Consider the following 23,676-nt stretch of genomic DNA (forward strand, 5'->3'; position numbering starts at 1 on the left):
TGGTGGGCCCCACACAACCATGCCTGCATTGTCCTGGGTGCTCCAAACGATCCCACTTTGTTAGCAGAGGTTGGAAAGGGACAGTAGAACAAAGCACTCAGTGGGATTCTCCTGTCCCCTGAAATTCCTGGCCTTAATTACCTGAATTTATCACAGATCTATCTGGTTTAACAGCAACTGGCAGCGTTCCATCCCTGTTACTTATCACTTTATTTCAGTTGAGCCAGACGTGCTTATAAAACATTTCTCGTACTGACTTCAGACACTAAAACTTCTCTGTCCAGCTTTCCCCAAAGACAAGCATTTTCCCTCTGCCAAACTTGAGGGCTCCCTCCTTCCCAGAGCAAGGGAAGGGGCTGTCAGAGGTTTCAGTAGTGCATTCCTGGCTCCTTCAGCAAATAGAGAGAAGAGGAGGCGAGGTACAATGCCAGTCTCTTTCAGGACTCTGAGGCTCTGTTCAGCTCCAGCTGGTTGGATCCTTTTCCTGAATCCTGTTCAGATTCATCATATGGAAATGGGAGACAGAGTTTGTGAAGGAGTCACAGAGGGAAGGGAAGGCATGGAAGCACTCATCCTGCTTGGAGTGATGAGAGCTGTGCTCAGCACAGGCGGGAGAGCTCTGCCTGGAAGGTGCAGCTCAAGGAAGCAACTCCTGCTCTGTCTAAAAGGGAAAGGAGCTCCACAGCTTCCTCTGGGCTCCCAGAACAGCAGAGACAACAGAGGAACCATTCCCTGGGCTATGGCACACAGACCATGTTTGGAAACAGCCTTGTGTGACAGAGGGGAGATTTGCCTGCAGATTTGCTGGGTAACTGAGGTTGGTCATGGCAATTTGGGAACACAAGGAAATGCAGAAAAGGGGGTTAAAAATGGGAATTCATCTGCTTGCTCCTCTCACTGCCAGCCAAGAGCAAGGCTGTCTATGTCAGAAAAGACAAGATTCAGGTCCCTTCCCTCAGTCTGAATGGGCAAGGAAGAGGTGACAGTTCCTTTCCTCTGTGTTCCAGGAGTGTGTGTGTGGCCAGAGTGGTGTGACCTGCTCTGTGCAGCACCTCTCCTTCCTGTTCTGTGCCTCTCCCTGGGAACAATCCCACTGGCAGCAATGGGGCAGGGCTAACACTGCAAGCCATGGTAGAGTTCAGTCCAAACTAGCATCTCTCTGACTGTTTTAATTTACTGTTCAACCTTATTTAACACAAATGGTTCCAGGCCAGCTGGAATTTTCCAGGTGCTCTAAACATACCATGCCAGCTCCTTCCAGGCCCATCAGTTAAAAAAAGAACCAAAATACACAATTTCCTCAAATCTTGCTCAAATGTCACATATTTTTGTGCTGATATTTTTTCCAGGAGGGGATTTAAAAGCATTTGGTTTTCTAGGTTATTAAAATAGATGGGAGTACATTATTGGCTAAGACTGGGCATGGTATGTGCATAAATGTATGCTTCCCATACTGCCTCCTGTTCTATTTTTGATCCTGCTGGACATGCCCAACATTAGAGAGTATAAACACCTTGCCAAAAGTTCCATAAACAGAGGAAGCTGTTTTATATTTATGGTCAAGAAATACACATATATGTCGATTTTACTAATGGTGCCTAAAATCACTAAAAATAGATGCACTTTAGAAGTAATTTCCTTTATGTTGCACTGTGTTTTGTTAGTCACACTTTAAATTGGCTTATTCAGTTCTATTTCTGTCTGCTTGGAAGACTGTAAAATAATGTAATGAGTTTCTGGGCTTTTTCACATTGACAGCATAAACTGAGCAAGTGACTGACCTGAACAACGTGATCAACAATGGATTTTTTCCCTTTCTAATCATCTTAAATTTTGTACAAAATGCTACAGAAGTGAAATGCTAGTCCTGCTGACCATAAAAGCTCCCAATTTAAAAGAAAACATTACTTCCTTGTGCCCTGTTCATTGCTGACTCCAGATGAGCCCAAAAGCACACATCCCCTAAGGGAAATACCATGCAAGGTGATTAATAATCTAAAAATTCACTGAACTATCCTCTCCAAAACAGCAATGTGCTTTAGAAATAATAATCACTTAATCATAATTACAAATTATAATTATTATTTTTTAAATAAACAACAATTATTCTCCTATGCTCTTTTATTATAACCATTCAACATCCTCAGAAAAAGCACAATTTCAAACTGCTGCATTTGGCTGAAGAGTGACCTGAGTATTTTAAAGCCATTTCCTTTTCTCTGCCCATTTCCAGGTTTTTAGGAAGACAACTGACCCCTCCAAGAGGCAGAAAAGAGCAGCTCCACCCTCCTTGATCTATAAACTGCAAAAGCAAAACCCAACAAGCAAGGGTGTCATTTGCTCTAATTTCTGTGCCTGGCACTGGTGGCAGAGCCAGGAGCTCTCCTAAACACTATTCCAACACTAAATACCTGGCCATTTCTCTTGTAAAAAAATGAATGCTATTTTTAAAAGTATGCTTTTTATGTGGTTAGCTTGGCCCTTTTAATAAAGGGAAGTTATTATGAACTCCTGGAATATTTTTATTCTGGAAAGGCTTCCCAAGGAGGCCAGTCCTGAAAGGGGTCACATAAGCTGAGACAGAGCCAGGATAGGACCAGAACAGAACATCAATTCTTACCATCCCCTTCATCCACCACTGCTCGGATGACCACAGGGAACACGCCACGGTCCAAGTCAAAGTTCAGCTGAGAGAAAGAAATGAGCTGAGGTTACACAATTCACACCAGACTTGCCTAAAGACAACACTGGAGATGATGTTAGTTCAGTGAAGGGCTCTTCTGACAGACCCTCAGTTCCTGATCTCAAAAGGAAGCAGGAGGATTCAAAATTCCAGGCACCAACTTTAGAAGGGAGTCAACTACATCATACACACATTGCTGTGGCACTAAACACCAGCAAAGCAAGGCAAAGGACTGAATTCCAAGTGGTATTTAATCCTCCTGAATTCATGTACCCTAAAAGCCTTCTGAGTGATTTGTAGCAGGACAAGTTTCTCAAAATATATCCAGTGCCACAATTTTGCCTACATACAACAGGGTTTATTGGCTTAGCACAGCAGCACATTGTGCTCCCAACACAACAAAGAGATCCTGGCTCTGGAATGAAGCTCCTGAAGACATAAGAGGAAAATCTGCAAAACTTCAAGCTCACACAAGACTTTAAGGAAACACTGGACTGATTTTTATCTCTTGGCATGTTATGAAGTGCAGGTTCTTGAGTTTCTAATTGGTGAGAGTGAAAATTGGAGTGCAAGGGAAACAGTCCCAGTTTCTCCCTTTGCCCTACACTTCATTAAAGCACATCAAAAGCTCTGTGTCATCTTAGAAATACAAGGAAAAGGCAACTTTACAAACACTGTCCTAAGCCAGGAATGGAAGTGGCTCAGGGACTGGATTTCTGTTGTTTTGTTAATTACTGACAATGTTTTTGTCTCATCTCTTTCCAAGACTGAAAAAAAAAAGATGTCATTTCACCCTGATGCTCCAGGTTTTCATCCATGAAAACTGAGACCAGATTCCAGGTGCTGCAGCACCAGTCAGACAGTGCTTTGGGGCTCCCATCACTTTGCCACAGCCTCAACATCATTTGCAGCCTGATTTGCTCCAGTCCCTCAAAAGATAAACCATTTGAAGGGAAAGTCACATCACAGAACTGAGGTTGCTTTACCATATAAACTCCAGTGTTCTTGAACAAAAGGCCTCTTTAAGGCACCATTTCACATTCATTTTTAGGGTCCTGAACATAACTCACTCAACACAAGCCATGCTCTATAATTTCCAAGCAAATCAGTAAATGAAGAAGATAAAATAAACTTTTATAAGGCTTTTCACAGAACAACCCAACACAACATCAGTCTCCCTTTTTCTCCAGCCAAGACCTACATCATCAGAATAGTACACTAAGCAAAACTATGAAATAAATCTGTGGGTTTTGAACAACACCAATAACAAAGCTGGAAAGAAATCTGAAAATATCAACTGTACACAGCTAAGACACTGCCAGCTGTCTCAGACAGAAGTGCTGCCTTTTGGTGGCCAGTTAGGAAGATTTAGGACAAAGACCAATATGCAACACAGAGCTGGCATGGGAAGTGAAACTCTTTGGAATCACAGTGCTTGTTCCACATTTTTGCCAGCTCCCAGTAACACCAATGAAAAAAAGAAGAAACAGAGGATGCAGCAGAACAAGCAAAGAGAGCTGGAAACTCACTTTTCCTTTAAGCTGTCAAAGGGATATGACTTTAGTACTTGAGTTAAAACCTTGCTGACAGGAACAAAAGTGAAAATTAAGCTTCTCAATTCTTTATGAAGAAAAGGAACTGAGCTCTCTCAGACAACAGAAGGGATTGAAAAGCAGCTCTTCCAGGCTTTTGTAGGCTGAACTTGTGAAATCATCTATTGGCAGAGAAGCCAAGACATCAGGAGACCAGACTCTGCAGGCTCTTGGTAACCACCATTTGTTAAGGCACGGGACTGATTATAGCTGTAACTGTAACTTCAGGACAATAGCTATTCAATCTTTCAAAAACATTAAAGATTACTCTTTTTTTCCTTTTTTTTCTTCTTTTCTTTCTTTCTTTTTTTTTTTTTTTTTTTTTAAATAGGTAGATTTATCTACCAAGGTTCACATACACAATACTCTTGCACAGGCTTGGGTCAGGAAACGAACAACATTATCAGTGTGCATTTCCTGGGAGAGGGGTCCACAGGTACAAATATATTAGCAGTAGCTACAGAACAACTACTGTGCCTTTGAAATCTCTAATCACAATTCTGCACAGAGCAGGGGAAAGACCAAGGCTTTCCTTCCCTATGCCATGTGCAGGGGAAGCCCTTGGGTAAGTTTTAAGGCTCAGAAACTAGAGGCTTACTGCCCATGTTGGAATTTTGCAGACACCAAAGATACCAAAATTAACAGGACACCACAAATCTTGGTATGTAGAAAAGCTCCAAAGCTTAATTAAAACCAAGTCCTGGTCTGTTTGCAGTTATGGGTTAAATTAAGAAGAGGAAAACATTCCCTTATTCAGCATTGATGCACCAGTGTAAATCTGCCCCAGCAGGAGAATACCCCTTCACAACACTGTACTGCTACAGATAATAGTGCAGGATGTGGCCCTTTAACAGAACAGGACTCTTCAGAGCAGTGGTCTCCAAAGTATTCTGATTATTCATCCCATCAGTAATGTGTTTTGAGCACATATTCCCAATATATGTGTGTTTATCATCTGTGGGTTAAGTACAGGTATTTCTGAAGTCCTTGCCCCACCCCAATGAATTGTATTGCATGCACCTCACTTTGGAGACCTCTGTTCTAGAGGACCACCCAAAAAACCCCAAAATCTTAAAACTAAAGCCCACACAAACAGAGATCACGACAGGCATTTGTTCCCACAAGCTCTTTGGCTGGCAGGGAGAGGAAGGCTGAGGAAAGCAGGTTTTCCAGGAAAAGCTCCAATGTCTGCAGCCTCTCTCCTAAATCAGCTGATCAGTGATATCAAAAGTTACTTCTCTGGATTTCCTCCCAGTTGGCCTGATCTTCCTGCCAAGTTCCCACACTGCTCCTCCCAGGGCAGTACCCACAAAACACTCTGGAGGAGCTGGAAGAAAGTGTCCTCCAGCTATAATATGGCACTAAACAGAGGCCAGTGCTTCTGGGTCAACAGGCTCTGGAAAGGGGACACTGAGAAGACACTTACCTCATCATCCTTCCACTCTGAGAAATCAATCTTGAAGGAAGGCAGGGAGAATTGCTGGCTTACCCCTCTCTTGTAATGAACTGTCTCGGACTGCAGAGAGGGATTCTTTGTGCTGTATCTGAAGGAAGGGGGGAAAAGAAAACTCACTGTAACAAATGACTGCTCCCTGCTCAGCTCTCACTCACTCCTGCCCATCAGCCTTTCAGGAACCACAAGTGGCAGCTCTAAGGGCAGAGCTGGCAGGGGCTGGCAGCCATTCAGTGGGGACACAAAGAGGGAAGGGAAAGGTCAAAGCAAGAAGGTGAGCACAGGAAAGAGGAAGCAGCGCAGACAGGCAAGGTCTGATCTTGTCCATACTGACCTGCCTGGCTGTTGGAGTACAAAGGGGTGCAGCAGCTTGGCAAAGGTCTGCTCCCTAAATCCATGGCCTAAACAACACTGGCTTAAAGCCCAGCACAGTCCTGATTTCTGCAGGAAACCCAGGAAGAATGAGCTGTGACCCAACACTGGGAACAGACAACCCAGCACAGTACTGAAAGCTCTCCCGTGCCTCTGTGGGACAGCTCCACAGTGGGAAACACTGCTTGGCTTCCACCATCCTGCTAAGCCATCCCAATCCACTCCTCAATCCCTCCTGTACTTCCCCAGGGCTACCAACACCACCTGAGAGACACCAACCATCCTCCACCCCAGCCACCCAGAGAAGAGTCACTATTCTTCCACTGTCTCAAAGCAAAACACCAGCACTGCCAGGCTGGGATAAACATCTGGAATGGGACCTCAGCTGCCATCCTCCATTTCTGCACCCTAAGTCCACCTGGTGCTGTCCTCCCCAAGAGACATTTCCCTGCCCACTCCCCCTTTCTGCAGGGTGATGTCTGGAGCTGGATGTGCAGCCTCTCCCAGTTCTGGCAGAGGAGAGGAGGCAGTGATCCCAAGCAGGGTGGGAACAGCTGAAGCTGCCTTTACCACCAAAGCCTTTCTTGTCAAATTAACAACTATGTGTTCAGAGCACACTGACAAACTGGAGAGAAGGTGAGAGATCTGCCCAAGAGACACTGCAGCAACATCCCCCTCAGCACAGTGAGAAGACAAGGCTCCAGCTCTACAAGAAAATCCTCTGCCTTTCTCTGGAAAGCTACAACAGTTCCTGCACACTCTGAGGATCCAGAAGGCCAAGTGTCACAAGATGCACATTAAATGCTGGAAGGTCCTGGCAAAGGGCAGGTTCACCACGTGCACTCTGCTCTTCCTGCCAAGGCAGGTGCATTAAGTTATTTATGACAATACCCTCAGACCCATTCTGTACTGTGCTGAAATTGTGCTGCTCTACTAGAAGGTCTCACTCCATCCTTTGCATTTCAAGCATGGTGTGGGGGAGATCAGAATGACAGGTCTTTTATATGTGAATTACAGAGCAAGCAATTGAGTGAAGTTTTATTTACTGAGTTGTCAAGCACAATGAATAGAACAAGCCTGTATCTAGCTCCTTTTGTGGCACTCTCAAAGCTTCCCAGCTCTGTAGAGAGGCACAATTCTCTCTCCACAGCTGGGAAAGCAGGGGATGGAAGAGTGACTTATCTAAGGTGACAGCAAGTCAGGAACTTACTGGAAATAAAGTGCACAGGAGAGAGTGGAGGTGGGAATGGGGTATAAATGCGATGCAGCTGAGTGCCAGGAATGCTGGAGGACCTGCATTTACAGTACCAGAAACCCAAACTAGGCTGCAACAGAAAAACAAATAACACTCTTCCAAGGAGGACAGGGCAGAATAATACTCACACTGACTCACTGCTCTCACCGTCCCTGGGAAAAGAAATAAATCAGGCACACAGATTTTCTGAGCTGAAGAGTAGGACAAAATTATTAAGGAGGCTTCCCCAAGATAGCTTTATGCCTCAGACTGTGTGACTGCCTGGCCCCATTGCCAAAACACATCAGACTTGGATCTGAACATCCAGATAATTCTGAACACCTCCAGCCAGCAGCCAATGGCTGGGGAATTCCCTGGAAGTCTGATGACCCCTGACTGACACACAGAAATGGATCATCCTTCCAATGTGATGCAAAGGTTCTCTGCACACAACAACACTCCCTGTGCTACACAGGAGGGAAACTTTCATATCAGGGTCTAAGGGGGCTCTACCCATCCCCTGCCCCTTTGGTTGGCATCTGCTGTATTCACAGTCATCTATTCCCTGCCTGTGCTGCTGGGGGTTCACAAAAACAATAGCAGGGAAGCTCTGTAGAGCTATGCAGATGTGTTCCAGAAAAAGCAGAGCATGTATCCAAGAGTAAAGGACAGCAGAGAAGCAACATGCTGCCTCTCTGCATGAAGTATGAAAGCTGAATGTTTGGGCTGCTGTTGCTCAGACTGCACTGGGTCAAACTACCTTGTGACCACTGGCTGCTCAGGACAGTGAGGTCAGGACCAAACAGAAATCCTCAGCCACGTTATTTTAAACCTGTTTGTTAGCTCAGATACCCCTGACAGCACGAGAATCACAAGCAACCTGAGGTACCCCACTGCTGGCTGCAGCAGCAGCCCCCACCTCTGTCCTCAGGGTTCATGCAGCCCATCTCCTCCTGTGAGCTCTGTGACACCTTTACTCACAAAAAGAAAACTCCACTCTGCACTGACCCCTTCTTCCCTCATCCCTTCTATCTCCAAAGTCAGCTGTGTATCAGGGAACCAGCAGATGAGAGGCCCTGTGACTATATCCCAGGGACTTCTGAGAGAACAGGAATAAACAAAAATTATTCCCCAGTCTCACTCTTCCTCTGTCAGCTGAGAAGCATTCACTGTCTGCACAGAGAAACTCAGAGTCTGCAGGTGCCACAGACTGATTAGCTCCCCAGACAAAAGTGCCATGCTGGAGTTTGGCTAAGCAGAGTTAAACTGCTGCTGCTACATGCTCACTGGGGTGTTTCCCCCTTCCCCCATCCCTGCTCTGTGCCTGGGGAAGTTCTCAGCAGGGCACCAGTCCCAGCTCCTGCAGATTTCTTCACTGCTGTGCTCCCACTCAGCTGTGCCTGGCACTGGGGCTGTCTGGGGCACTCAAAGGACAGCTCCTGTTCCCACAAGCACACTGGGACCCCTGTCTGAGAGGTGCCACAGGAGGATCCTTGCCAGGCTGCCAGACAGAACACTGTCCAGACCCCATTCCTCAGGCAAATCAGAATGCATGGAGCAATGTTACCCCTAGGTAACATTTTTGCCTAGAAATGGCTGAGAGAATCTGTGCTTTGAAGAACCTGTAGACAAAACAAGAGTCCTCTTTCTTTAGTAGCAACTAAAGTGTTTCATGGCAATCTGTAGTGAACAGAGGACAAGGAGAGCTTCAGAGGGTACTCAGGAAACAATTCTGCCCTGCCACAGGCTGTGACTGCCTGGCAGGATCCATGTCAGTTCTGCTGGTGTTCAAAGGGGACAGGAGGTGATGAGGAACAAGTATCCTCTCTCCTCTCTCTCCCACCTGCTCATTCCCCTTTCATTTTGAGGCAGGATCCCACAGGGCAGCTTTTGGGGATGAGGGAAGTTGAACAAATATTTCAACTCTAAATGACTTTTACTGATGAAAGAAACACTCCCAAACTACAGGGAGGCCATAGCCCTGGGTCTCAGTCAGAATTAGACAAGATCCACTCCACAGAGGCTTCCACAAGGAGTTTGGAGGTTAACCAGGTGCTACAGCTTTGCACTGCAACCTGGGAGAGTCTTCTCCTTCCCTCCTGCTTCCTTCAGGATGGAGTTTCCAACCAAAGCAGGCACAGACAACCACATGCAACTGAAACCCCAGTGCCCACATTCCCCCTCAGCCCCTGCAGAGCTGTGTCTGCAGCTGCTGGGAGCACCAGGTTCCCAGCTCCAGCCAGACTTCAAAGCTCACACAACAGCTACACAGAGAGGCACAAAGGCCACAGCTCTTAAGACAGACAGAGGGTTTGTCTGCCCACTGAAATCTATAGAATTTGGCTCTCCAGCCTGTGAACTCTGCACACTCCAGTGTTCCCTTGGGGACTGGTGTGTGCCTGGATCAAAGCCATAAAGGCTTGTTCCTAGCAAAACCCAGCAAAATCCAGCAAAACCCTCTGATTTCTTCACACAGAAGAAATCTCTGCACAAAGAATTCATATTAATCATCACAGCCAAAAGCAGCAAGAGCACCTTTCAAAGGCCCTTAACAGACAGAGGCTATTAAACAACCAAAGGAATATCTTGAGTGCCTCTCTCCCACGCAAGTTGGAGTGAAAACAGCCCTGTGCTGAGCCAGCCTGTGCTGGATTTCATTTTGTGACCCAACTCTGCAAACTACCACAGGCAGACAGAGCAGGGAATCATTGCAGTGTTGTGTCCCCCATCAGCTCAGAATACAGTGGGAGGAGGTTTGGGATGAGTGTAGCAGGCACTGCATTGCAAAACAAACAAGGAAACGGGGTTTATTTTTTAAATAAATCCATTTGCACATCAGCAACACAAACAGCACAGCCCCGGAAAGGGCAAGGATTGCAGAGCTAGACTGACCTATTTTCATTCTGTTTTCTCTTTATACTGAAAAAATAGAGCTTGGCAACAGCACTGGGATATGGGAGAGAATCTTTTCTGTCCAAAAAGGAAGACTTTTTTCATAATAATGGGCTGCAAGACTCAAACCTCTCACGTCATATTTGTCATGAGTTCCTGATCTGCCTGGATTGCTCAAGCCTTCAGAATTGGCTCTTTTAAGTGCTTCCAGCTACAGGCTTGGCTTGACTTCTTCCCCTGAGGGAAGAACCACTGCTGTCATGTTTGAACTGTGCAATCCTTCCTGCCAGTCAGCAGGACACCTACAGCTGGAAAAGTCCCAGGGGCCCTCCCAGGAGCAGGCTAATGGTGTGCACATCCAGACAAGGCAGGGATGCATCCACAGGCAGTGGAGCACTCATAAAAAGAGAATAAGAATATCTCTGCAGCCTGCTGCAAAAACACACTTGCCTCCCAAACCAAGGGTATCTAAGGTACAAACACATGAACCAGTTACTGCAGGAGAAGGCAGGCTACAACTGGGAGTCTTAACTACCCTCCATGAGCTGTTGCCAGCCCTGCAATGGAAATGCAATGCAGTACCCTCTCCTTTATCTGAAGGGAAATTACATTATGGGCAATTATTAGTGAGCAGCTGAGGTACAGCTCACACACCTCCACGTTTCTCCCAATTTACAACACTAAAAAAAGTGGAAACAACCAGAAAAATAAATAAACTGAAAATACTGGGGTTCTTGAGCTGTTCAGAGGCAGGTCAGTGCTAATTCCTTGCCACTAAAGAAACTTGGGCATAGATAGATCTCTGTTACCCTAGGGGTGATGCACTAGCTCATCCTCTGAGAACTGATGTGTTTAATCTTTAGAGTGAGTTCTCACCACAAAATAACCAAGTAAAATAACCAAGTAAAAGACATTTCAAAGGTGAGAGAAGCAGTCCCCTCCAGATTTAAACTAGTTTCTGTTTCTCCCAAAAGGCTGGGTGAAATCAGGTATCTGCAGATCTCTGCACTAGCACCAGAAAGTGCAGGGCCCCTGGGCATGGGGCTGCAGAGGTGAGCACACTTCCATAATCATCAACACAATTGCCTTCACCAGACCTTGCTGGTCATCTGTGGTCCCACAAAAGTGATGACACAGCTCCCTGTGAGTTCAACAGTTCAGGACAAGAGGCAGGCAGCTGTTGGGAGCTACGTGTTCCCAGGGTCTTGGCTAGGAAACTCTGCAGCTGAGCACATCTTCCAGCACAACTACCTGGGAAAGTCTGCTGAACATAGCTTGAGACAGGTTAGGACAGGACTGACAAAGCCACCAGCTCTTAAATGGAGCCCAAATAACTGCAGAGGAAGCTCCCTGGCTTGCAGAAAGGCTTCCCCTTGGTCATGGAAACCAGCTAATCCCAAAGCCAGGCCTAAGTCACAGTGCTGTGGCTCTCAGGTGAGCAGAGGCTCCACAAGCAAAGCCACTGCTCAGGGAGAGACACCTTCCCTTTCCTCCTCTCCCTTCCCTCACCCCAAACTGCATGACCTTAACCAGCTCCTGGCAGGAGTTCTGCAGAGTGCTGATACTATCAGGATCAGTGGCTGTTCCAGCAGAGAAGCAGGAATAACTTGTTTAGCACTTCTAAGGAGCCATGCTGCAGGCTGAAAGCTGGGAGAAAATTCCTGCTTTTTACAGGGGGCCAGAAAGTTTCTCCCATTTAAAGATTCAGCATTGATTTAGGAGAGTGGAAAAAAAAAAAGGTGTTTTGTTTTAAAAAGCATCTTCATCTCAATCAAGTGCAATAGAAGACATTTTGAATTTATACATAGAACAGTATTTGCACATGCTTGTTCCATGAATGCAGCTGTTAGCATCAAGAGATTGAGGAAAAAGAAAATCCACCAGCCCAAGCAGGGAAAGCTGCATTCCTGTTAATGCACTGAAAATGCACTTACTCCAGTCAGAGCTCTAAGAATGCAGCCCATATTTTTTTTTTCCACTAGAATTTGAAAAGAATAAATCAAAGTAATTACAGCACTGCCCTTACAGAATTGCTTTGCAAAGCTGAAATCAGAGCTTCAAAAGGTTTTTACTAGCAGCCAGCAAATCCAGAGAAGCAGAGATGCCTACTTGGGCAGCTGCACTGGCCCCAAGACGTGCTTCAGGAGCCACTTCCACATGGAAAAATAGCCTGGGTTGAATTAAAGCAGCTTATAAAGACTATATTTGTATCTGACTTCCCCCCTACATATCTGCACGAAATCAGGATCATGCCTTCCAAAAAGTTCCCTGGCTTCTGGTGCAGCCCCTGCACCCACATTTACGTAACATTTATTGTTCAAGCACCCCAGAGCAGAAACAGGCAGGTCATCATTCCTGCATTATGGAGAAATTAAAGTAGGATTTATTAAATGAAAGGCCAGAAGTGGAAGAAAGAGCTGAATGTGGGTGCTTTGACCTTTCAGAAGGTTTAGTGCATCAGGGACTGCTGCTACCCCAGCAGGACAGCACAGAACCATTAGCTAATTCTTCATTAGTAGGAAAATCACTGCTGATCCTGGTTTCATGCAGAGGGTTTATGAACACAGGCTTCAGCTCTGCCATCTAAAAGAGATCTCTCTCTCACTGAACCATGGACAGGGTGGATTGAAAAAATTCACATTTAAAAAATAAATTCTTTGAATTCGACAGCTCTGTTCATATTCAGAAACTCTGCCTAGGAATTGTTCAAATTTAATTTAAAAGCCATTGGGTAGTTCATGCTTGCTGCATAAGTTTTAAAGGACAGATAACAGCACTGGTGACAGTCACTGGCTCACTGCATGGCACTAAATTTCAGAAAAAAAGTCTTCTTAAGTGAACCAAAACCTGTGTTTTCTTTCTCCAACCAAACAACCAACCAAGAGGAGAGCTACTAGTTACAGAGGACTGAAAACACTCTCTGTCCAGAAACAGTTGGTTATATTTGGTAACTAAAACAATTCTATTAAGCAATTATTCTTCAAGGCACAACTTGACAAGAGAGTCTCTTAAGAGTCCAGCACGAGCAGTTTAACCAACAAGAACAAACACTGCTGCTCTTGGGTCACTCAGGTACAGCTCCAGCCCAACACAGCCTGGTTCAAGTCGTGAGCTAAAAAAAATTTAAAATGTTTCTTTATAGAATAACTTTGGGTTATTGCCATTTAGGCCTAAAATGCAAAAGTGGGAGTCTGAAAAATAGATTTTAAACTATATGGACATTCTTTACAGACTGTGGCATTAAAAATATAGCACAAGATTTGATATGAAGCTCACTGTGCTATAGATGCAGATGTTTCACTGCTACTGACCAGTGACAATGAAATTCTCCTTCAGGGTAAACCAACAGGGGAAAACAAGATTGAAATCAATGATTTGAACCAAGCCTTACTGATTTAAGCCACAGCTTAAGTCTGGCAATGTAAATACATCCACCCTGGCCATAGAGGCCCTTAGTTCTCCCCATTAGCCCATGGATGGTTTCCTTCTTAGGTCAAAACCAAGGAACACTGCAGGGCAGCAGGAGGGACACTGGCCACCTCTCCATGTTGTACCTGTGTTAGGGAAAGAGGACTTCAATCTCCAAGGCTGCCATTCCAACACCTTCACTAGCACTAAATTCACAGGAAACCTAAAGACCTAAGAGACAGAACATGGAAACTTTATCAGGATTTCTAAGGCATCCTGCTGCATTCAGCTCTGCTCAGGAAAAGCTGGATCTAAACACAAAGTATATTCAGAGCTCGCTGAGAGATCATTTTCAAGCACTTTAGAAAAGAGATCATTTATTACCTCCCCAAAATAAAGGCAGCCATAGGCTTCAACAGAAGGGAAAGGGGCCTAAAAATTCTGGATCAGGATATCCTCCAGTTTGAAGGAATCCATATCCGGATTGGAGAATTGAGCCACTCTCATTTCTAAAAATACACTATTCATTAGTGGGATGTTTATACTTTGCATAAAACAAATAAGCCCTGTTATAATTTATCATAGATATTTCTCCCTGCTGAAGCCTCTGCAGGTCCCTTCAACCAAGGCAAAGTTTAGCCCCAGCTCCAGAGCATCACTGCAGAAGCCATCAGCACTATGTCCAGGAGCCTCTGGTCAGCCAAAAGCCTCTACTAGAGGAAGCCAAGAGCTTCTGCAGCCTGAATCTTCCTTTACCCCTGAAGCCAAAGGAGTTCTTTGTCCCATGGCAATTGGAAGTGCATCATACCATACCAGCAGCTCAGTGTACCCAACTCACACCAGGCAGAGCACATTGCAGCCACCTTTGCTCTGAACATAGAGAGGAAATTTTTCATAGTGTCATGGGATAAAGTGTTGACTGGAATGGTTTAAATGTGCTGATTTAGATAAAAAGGTTTTAAAATCTGGAGGGATGTACTATCAGGATATGAGAAGGTTCCCACAGATGACATTTTGGTCATTTTTTCCACAGCTAACCAAAGACTAATATGTGTACACGGCAGGAAACACAGACAGAGTTTCAGGAAGTAAATCCTCTCCCATCTCCCAACAGCCAGTGTTGAGCTGGGCATTTATCCCAAAATGGACTTTGGGTGGATTTCAATCCCACAGGCTCACTCTGTTAATGTCAGACTGAACTCTACTTTGGTGGCCCAGATGCTCCTGTTACAGGGAACACAGAAAGGCAGTTCTGATCTGGGAAAAAAAATAGGTAGTATGTGAAGGGAAGGGTGGTTGGTTTCTTAATTTCACAGAACACCTTGTTGACAAAACATAGAGCTGTGAGTTCCTCTCCTTTGTTGCACACAGAATGGTTTCCCTACACCCCAAAACCAAACCAAAAAGGGAACAAGAGGAGATATTGGCTATGTGAGGGAATTGAAAATAATATTCAAAATTATTAGAAAAAAAAAGAAATTTCCCACTCTATCATGTGTGACAGCACTGCCTCAGGGGTGATTAATGAGAGGTGTTTGACAGCTCATCATCCCAGCTGCTGTGCCCCTCCATTGCCCAGGACTTACACAGCCATGCCACCAACAAACTCCTCTGTAGCCTGGCAGTAGATGGTGATGGCAACACGGGCATCTGCATCAAAGGTGAACTCCAGGCTGTACAGGACCTTCTGCTTCCCATTCTCCTCAGTAGGGCTGTCAACATCATCTTTATACCTGAAAGACAATGCCAGCAGATTAGAACATATCTTCATGAGATATCAACAAGATCACTCTGGAAATAAAGACAAGAGTACTCCAGCCTTGGTGTTCTGGGCAGGCAAAGCAGCCTGGGCTTCCACCTTGGGCTTCCCAGACTTCCATTCCTTCCCCTGAGGAAGGTTCTTCCAAGATCTGACTGAATTTAGGGTGTTGAGGGATCTCATCCAGCCTTACAGTGCCAGGACACAGAATGAGACAAGAAAGGGAGATCCTGAATGTCAAATGCTGAGGATAAGGGCATTCTCCTTCCTTTGAAATCTTCATATTAGTCTCAGTATTTGGGCTAAAGAAATCCTACACGGGCTTGAGAAATCTAAAGTGTAATTCTTTTAACTCTGCAATGAAATGGTGCATGACAGACAAAAAAATCCAAGGTTTCTATAACACAAAGAACTCCTGAAGCTCAACAAAAGATACCTCCAGTATCACACAGAAGATGATATTTAGTTCAGAAAGCATCCAGATATAGGAACTTCAAACACCTTTAAATGTACAAATGATCAACTAAACCACTGGTGCTGTGAGGGACTGGAGCTCGCACGTATTTATTGTATGAACAAAAATGAACACATCCAACTGCAAACAGACACATGATAACCAACAGAATGAGCTTAGAAGTTACTTCAATTAGTGTAAAAGTGAGCCCTAATTTGGCTATGGGCTCCTGCACAGCTGGATCCCACTGTGTGATCATCACTGCCAGGAAAAAGCACAAATCCAGTGAAGAAGAGGTATGAAGCCAGCTCTGGGCAGTGAGCTATGGCCATGGCCCAGGGGGACTTATAGCATGCCAGGAGTGGCCACAGAAACCAGCAGATCTTGGAACAAGCAGCCAACACAGCAGACCACAAGAAAATTACAGAATGACAGAATATCCTGAGTGGGAAGGCACCCCCAAGGATCATCCAGTCCAACCTCTGGCACTGCACAGACACCCCAACAACCCCACCCTGTGCCTGAGCATTGTCCAAACTCTCCTGGAGCTCTGGCAGCCTCGGGGCTGTGCCCATTCCCTGGGGAGCCTGGGCAGTGCCAACACCCTCTGGGGAAGAACCTTTCCCAAAATCCAGTCTGGCCCTTCCCTGGCACAGCTCCAGCTGTTCCCTGGTCCCATTCCTGTCACAGGGAGCAGAGATTGGAGCTGCCCCTCAGGAGGAGCTGCAGCCCCTCTGAGCTCTGCCCTCAGTGTCCTTTTCTCCTGAGCTGACCAAGAGCAAAGTGACAGACAAATGGATGTAATTCACTGGCAGGACAGCAGCAGATTCTCCATAATTTCAAACCCCATGACCACAGGTACCACTGTGAGCTCAGGCACTGTGTTGGAATGGTGAGGGCAGAAAGGCTGTTTTTGAGGTATAACAGCACTGACTTGTCTCCCAGCTCCAGCCTCACTTGTTTATCAGTAATACCTTAATTGCCACGATGGCTGGGACACGGCCAAACAGCTGAACTATTCAGGAAAAGCTTGGCATCATCTCAGTCTTCACAGTATCAGCCTCTCCCCTCACTAAACAGCCTTAATGAATACACTGTACTGTCAAAAATATTCAGAAATGGGTCAGACATACCTCCATAATTCAATCTAAAAACTGTCAAGGGAATCCTTATTTACCAAGTTCATGGACAAAAAACAACTGCTGCCTAATAAAAAGGGTTCCAGAATGAATTTTAACACCACATTGAATAAGAATGAAATGTTCAGTTTCAGTAATTTAATACAGAAGGTGCAAAATAAAATTTAAGAGCAGTATAATCAAATACCCAACACACATACTTGTACTGTTGTAACCCCAGTGAGCCACTACAGCACACACCCACATTCCTGTCTGAAGGGCTTGGAGAGGCTTTTGCCAGAGGTTCACCTAGGTCAGAGCAGCAAATCAAGATAAAAACACCCAACATGCCAGTATTAAAAACAAAAAAACAAATCCCAAGAGCTGGACTCTTAACATCTGCAGAAACCTGGACACAATATACAGTACAGATCAAGATGGTATTTTCATACAAGCTAGTTACATTCAAAGTGAAAATCATGGCATTTGAAGGCTGTAAAGAAGAAACCCTGGGCAGAAGAGATGATTTGCCTAATGAAGATCAATACTTTATGCTGGACTGATCCAAGAACCCAGATGGCAACAATCCCTTCACAAATGTTGTGTGTGTCCAAGAGAGCAGCAGCACAAGTCACCTCCTGGATCTGAGGTTGGAAACAAAGGATCCAGGCTATGACAGACTTGCCACTTCTTCCAGAAGCAGCAGTGGGAGAGTCAGCACCTCTTGCAGGCAGAGGCTCCTTCAGACTCACCTCATGCACAGGTAGGCAATAAATAGAGATGTCCAGCACATGTCAGAGCTGCAGCACAGACTGAGATACCTGTGACAGCATCAAGTAACAACGGGGACACCTGGGCGTGGGGCAGCTCACACACAAACACATCATTGGCACAAACACTGCCTGCTTTGTCTTCTCAGGGAAGTCACAAAAAGCATCCCAGACCACCCTCCTGCTCCCAACTTCACCCTGCAACTCTTTGCTAGCACTCAGAATGTGCTTCCATCCTTCCAAGGAGATAAGGGGTTAAAGCTAGACTAGACTAAATCTGTTGCCCTGGGAAACCACTGAGGGGCCACTGCAGTGCCTGGAGGGAAGGTTTCTGAAAGATCCATCTGCTGGGAATAGGAGAGGCTGAGCCTTTTCTGCCTGGAACAGCACCACTGGAGCAGAGGGCAAGGTACCAGTGCCTAAATGGTGACAGTCACAGCAAGGCTGTGCCCTCCTGCTATAAATCCCTGCTGCTGGAGGCACAGAAAATCATTCACAGCCTTCCAGTACCTGAACTGTACAAAACGATGCAGAGAGACTATTTACAAGAGCCTGGGGGAATGGCTTCACACTGACAGAAGGCAGGGTTAGATTGGACACTAGGAAGAAATTTTCCCCTGTGAGGGTGGGCAGGCCCTGGCACAGGGTGCCCAGAGCAGCTGTGGCTGCTCCTGGATCTCTGGCAGTGCCCAAGGCCAGGCTGGACAGGACTTGGAGCAGCCTGGGACAGTGGAAGGTATCCCTGCCCATGGTCAGGGGGTGAAGGAGATGAGCTTTGAGGTTCCTTCCACCCCAAACCAGCCTGGGATCCTATGACCTACCACAGAGCAAGGACTTCAGGAGAAAAGACTGCACAGATGGTAGCTGGCTCGAGGAACAAGCAAAGACTACTTTGGTTCATACTTGGATTGGCAGAGACATCTCATGTGCCACCTTAAGGTGCAGGAATGGTGGGATGTAACATCAGGGAAGTAACAAGATAAAAATCACACATTTTGCATTCCTCTTTCTTTGAAGGGAAGTGACAGACAAGGAGGTGGTTCAGGTGCTTCAAGAGCTCATCTATCTTCACCTGCACTTGAATTTTATGGTGCACATTTAGCCAAGCCCTACAGACAGTGTCCATGTGGAGTGGTCACAGATGCATGCACAAATTTGGGAACCAGTGACCTTGCTGGGTGTGCCTTTGGGTCATGCACAGAGGTGCATCACAGAGCCTTCACAATCACAGGTACAGAGGAAAGAGACTGACCACCTTTGAGAACAAACAGCTGATCCAACGTTTTGAGGCAAAAGGCAAAGCAGGATGACCAAGGGAGCTGAGGCCACCTGGTCTGACATCACCCCTGGAGAAAACAATGGAAAGGCTGGAGCTTTTTATTGTCTGTTAAAGAATTAAAAGATAAAAATATTATTAACAGCGGCCATGACAGTTTTATAGAACTAGGTTGAGCCAAACCCAATATCATCCTTTGAGGAGATTCAAGTCTGACCAATGCAGTAGACATGCAGGATAAATGTTAAGTATGTCTTGACTGAGTGCAGTGAGATCTGCATTTACCCAGTGTTTGAGTAGGCAATAAATGAGAGCAGAATTAGTGACACCTCTGTCAGCACTGACCTTCACAGGGGAGAGCATCACCAAACACAGGGGTTCTCCTATTTGGAGTTCCTGCAAGGATCTGTCCAGTTTGACACCACCCAGGGCAGCAGAGCAGGCAGTCCCAGCCTCTCACCACCTCCACCATAGGATGAACAGATCCAAGGACCAAAGTCAGCCCCCCTGTGCTGGAAAGGGGAGAGAACTCCCTGCAACTCACCTGTCTCCCTGTCTCCGCCCCACCATCCCCCTCTCTCAGGCCCTTATCCAAAACACTCAGGGTATGACTATTCTCCATGATACTCCTGATGCTTCAGACACATTCCCAAACCCCCACAGTTGCTGATTCCTTCAATGCTTTTGTTCCATGATGCTATCCAAAGCCCAGAAGCTGAGGCAGAGAAGCTGTCCCAGGGTGCAACAACAGACATTGTCTCCTGAGCTGGTTTTCCTCCTGCAGCTGGAAGTGCTTTCAGGAGAAGAGAGAACAACCAGTACCAGCACACCAGGTACTGGAGCTCCAAAATAAAGCTTCCAATCCAAGGCCAAATGTGGCACACAAGAAAAATATGAGGAAGCCTTTCTCTGTTAGTGGTTAACAGCAAAATTCCTGCTACCCTGCTCTGAGGTTCACAGTCTCCTCCTGCCAGAAATCAAACGTTCACAAGTGAAGACTCAGAACGTCAGCACCAGTATCCACAGGTTTATTGTTTATCCTGTAAAAATTCAGAATTTAAAAGCTCAGAATTTTGTCTGGCCAGATCTGGGCAGGAAGGCCAGAGTGGACATTTCCCTACACTCCTTCATGACACCTCTCCTGTGAGGACCAGCTGAGAGAGTTGGTGTTGTTCAGCCTGGAGAAGGTTCCAGGGAGAACTTAAAGCCCTTCCAGTGCCTAAAGGGGCTCCAGGAGAGCTGGAGAGAGACTTTGGACAGGGGCCTGGACTAACAGGACAAGGAGCAATGACTTCACACTGGCAGAGGGCAGGGTTAGATGAGATATTGGGAAGAAATCCTTCCCTGTGAGGGTGGGCAGGCCCTGGCACAAGGTACCCAGAGAAGCTGTGGCTGCCCCTGGATCCCTGGAAGTGCCCAAGGCCAGGCTGGATGGGGCTTGGAGAAGCCTGGGACAGTGGAAGGTGTCCCTGCCTATGGCACAGGCTGGAACAAGATGGTCTTTTAGGTCCCTTCCCAAACCAGTCTGGGATTCTGTGAAAAACGAAAAGCTTATGGGGATGCTACCAGCAGAACATATACTTAGAACTTAACACCTGGCTCACTATATTTGGTGGAGGATGTGGTAAATTGGCCAGTTCTGGAAAGAATGTGCAAACCTCAACCACTGACTGTGAATAAGCCAGGCTGGAGAGGGCACAAAGTGTCCTTTACGTGCACAGAAGGAGGAAGACAAAGCCTCTGGGCCAGAAGAGCAGAAAAGCACAAGACAGAATGTACCCTTGGGGACTGCCAATTAAAAACTCATTTTGGGTCTACATCAGTGCAAAATTCAATAGAGTCATGTTGGCAGTGTTGTCGTCAGCACTGACACAGCAGCAGCACAAGAGCCTGTGAGAGCTCATGAGGCAGAAAAAGAACTGCTAGTACCAGGAATTGGATGGATGAAAACCTAGATACTGTCAAGGTGCATGGACACTACATTCCAAATAGTCCAGAGCTGCAGCTCTGCTTGGGGAAATGGGACGTGCAACCACAGAAAGCAGAATGACAGAACTATATGTACTAAACCACACCAACTACTCCATTCACAGCCAGGCCTCTCCCAGGGAAAAAACCACTTCCCACTTGGCTTATGCTCCTTCTCTTTTTTTCCTACAGAAGTAGTTCACCCTTATGCTGAAAAACCAAAAAGCTTTCAGAGCAGTTTACCAATGGTCACTTATTCAGAAGTTCAATCAGCTTTCAAACCACAGGTTTGCTCATTTAAAAAAACAAAACAAAACAAAACAAAACAAGCCACGTCTGTTTTCACATAAAAACAAACAGAGGGATTTTGGTTATGACTCAAAGTGCTCACGTTACAGCAACTCTCAGAGCCACCTTGGCTGGGAGCTGCACTGGAGCCCTGCCAGCGACTCCAGCCAGGATCACTGGGAAATGCTCTGCCTGGACATCTGCCCAGTGCTCAGACCCAAACAAAGCACTGAATACTGGGCCCTGTACCTCAGCCATCTGTTGGAAAGGGGACAGCTGCAGGTCTGAGTGGGAGCCAGTGCTTTAATCTAGCTCTGCTGGTTCAGATCTCAGTGTGGAGCAGTGAAAGGTAACATCTCCATGATTGTCCTTCCCCCATGCACGGGACACAAGCCATCTAAACAAATGCATAACACTAGGACAAAACTTTATCTTGGCAGCAGGAGAAACCTGAGGAAGTTTCACTCAAGACCCATCAGTCTTCCTGGCCCATGACTCGCACCAGGATCAGCTCCTTTCTGGCTTCTCCTTGCCCAGGAATGCAGGAAGGAATCTGTCTGTAAAGTTTATTGACCTGACTAACATCTTCCGCTCGTGCTAATGATTTCATGGCTTTGTTTACCACTCCAGTCTGTCCTGCAGAAACAGACACATCACTGGTCCTGTTTGGAAACACAGATTGTTTGGATAAGGAGCACATAAACCACTTGAAAGCTCAAAAGGGAACACAGAATATCTGGACACATCTAGCAACAAGGATCTGGATATCAGCCATTCTCCAAAACCTTACCAATACAGTTTGGCTCTGGCTGACAGATGACTGGGTTGAGTAAATTTAAGGGTTCAGGTGATGGCAGTACCTCACAAGTCGGAGGGAGTCTTTACGGATGTTCACCAAACTCCTCAGTGTCTTCACTGGCTCGTGTGGAGCTGGAGTTATATAGGGAAACTGGAACAGAGGCAAATAATTCTTCTGTTATTACACTATAAAAGGTAGCAGCATGTCACCTAGCATGCAATTTACCCAAATCAAGAAGCACGTAGCTTTCAAGGTACTCAGTACAGCAGCCACAAGGAACAGCAATAGTAAATTTTATTTACAGATCAATCAAGTGTGTTTCAGGGTGAAAATCCTGCCCTGGCCCAGCAACAGCTCATACTGCAAATACACATGAAAAAAGGGCATTTTCAAAAGGTCTTTCTCTCCACCCTGAATTCTGAGTCAGGAAAGCCTTGCTCTCCCAAGCTTTTATTTCCTCTAAAGAAACCACCTCCAGCTTGAGCAGGAGAAATGCAGCTCTTTCATGTGTATTACAGCATGCAAGCAGTGATCTGACTGCTAATCAGCACACTGAAACCCTGGATTACTGGGAAAAGTCTTTTTATTCTGAAACAATGAGGCAAATGTTCCGGAAAAGAAAAGAGACAGGGATAGGGGGCCTCATTCTATTCTTCAGTCAAGAAACCTCCTCTCACAGATTGTCCTTTAAATAGGGACAATAATGCTTCAGACTGTAATTCTCCTTAGTAGGCACAGGATCTCCAGTGAGACATGCAAAGGAAACTGCTTATTGTTGTGATCACAACCTGTACAGCTGCAGACCTGCTGCTGGGCACCAGGGACCACCAACACACGTTTCCTTACAAAGGAGACAAGGCCTCAGTTACTCCAAAGCAAGAACTGGGCCCATGTCCAGAAAACAGTGTTGCTGCTCTCTGTTTGAGTGTTTTTTTTTTTCCTTGAAGATTAATCAGAGCTGCCAAAGGGCTTTAACTTTACATAGGCAAACTATATTCCACAAGAGCCTCCTTCTCCTAAACCTACTTGGCAAATATCCCATGGTGTTATTGGCCTCTCACCCACTCGCCTGCAGAGAAATGATGAAACCCAGTGCTGGGATGTCAGCAAGGAAACCCAGGCTGAGACATGCAGGTGATTAACTCTGCCAGGCCAGCTCCTGCAGGGAGGGCCCAGTGTGCAGGCATGGCACAGGGGATGTGGTGAGCGCTGATACAACCACAGATTTCCAGTTCAACTCCCTTCTTCCTAATTCTTTTAGCCAACTGCACTTCCTGCTTAAACAAAGACTTTCCAGATTCCTCCTTGTCCATCCTGTGAACTGAGTGTGGCTCTAAAATGACCAATGGCACAGCCTGAGGAGAAACTCAGAAAGCAGAATGTGCCTCTAACTGTTCCAATTCCAACCTGCTTCAGTTTCTCCCACCTGTAAAACCAGGGTGATCCCAAACTGCTACCAAGTATTTCAAACATGAATTAATTAAAGGTCACGGCTTTTCTGATGAGGAGAACCATGACTTGTAGTTCTCATTTTCATGTTTGGAAGCTGCAAACAACTAGGAAAATAGTGAAGAAAGCAAGCAGCTCCTCCCTTTCATCTCCAGCACTCA

The 23,676-nt window shown here is 45.9% G+C and overlaps 1 protein-coding gene across 4 annotated transcripts in view; it reads right to left on the reverse strand.

Moving 5' to 3' along the window:
• MGRN1 (mahogunin ring finger 1) overlaps window positions 1–23,676 on the reverse strand; it is a 48,770-nt gene that overhangs the window by 16,807 nt on the left and 8,287 nt on the right. For all 4 annotated transcript variants that reach the window (XM_056503206.1, XM_056503205.1, XM_056503209.1 and 1 more), the window contains exons 3-6: window positions 22,128–22,216; window positions 15,221–15,367; window positions 5,702–5,819; window positions 2,621–2,687 (exon numbers count right to left, since the gene is read on the reverse strand). In XM_056503206.1, the coding sequence (XP_056359181.1) occupies window positions 2,621–2,687; window positions 5,702–5,819; window positions 15,221–15,367; window positions 22,128–22,216 (421 nt within the window). The remainder of the gene's footprint in view (window positions 1–2,620; window positions 2,688–5,701; window positions 5,820–15,220; window positions 15,368–22,127; window positions 22,217–23,676) is intronic.

The sequence above is a fragment of the Oenanthe melanoleuca genome, chromosome 14 (assembly GCF_029582105.1).
Source record: "Oenanthe melanoleuca isolate GR-GAL-2019-014 chromosome 14, OMel1.0, whole genome shotgun sequence".
Classification (NCBI taxonomy): Eukaryota; Metazoa; Chordata; class Aves; order Passeriformes; family Muscicapidae; genus Oenanthe; species Oenanthe melanoleuca.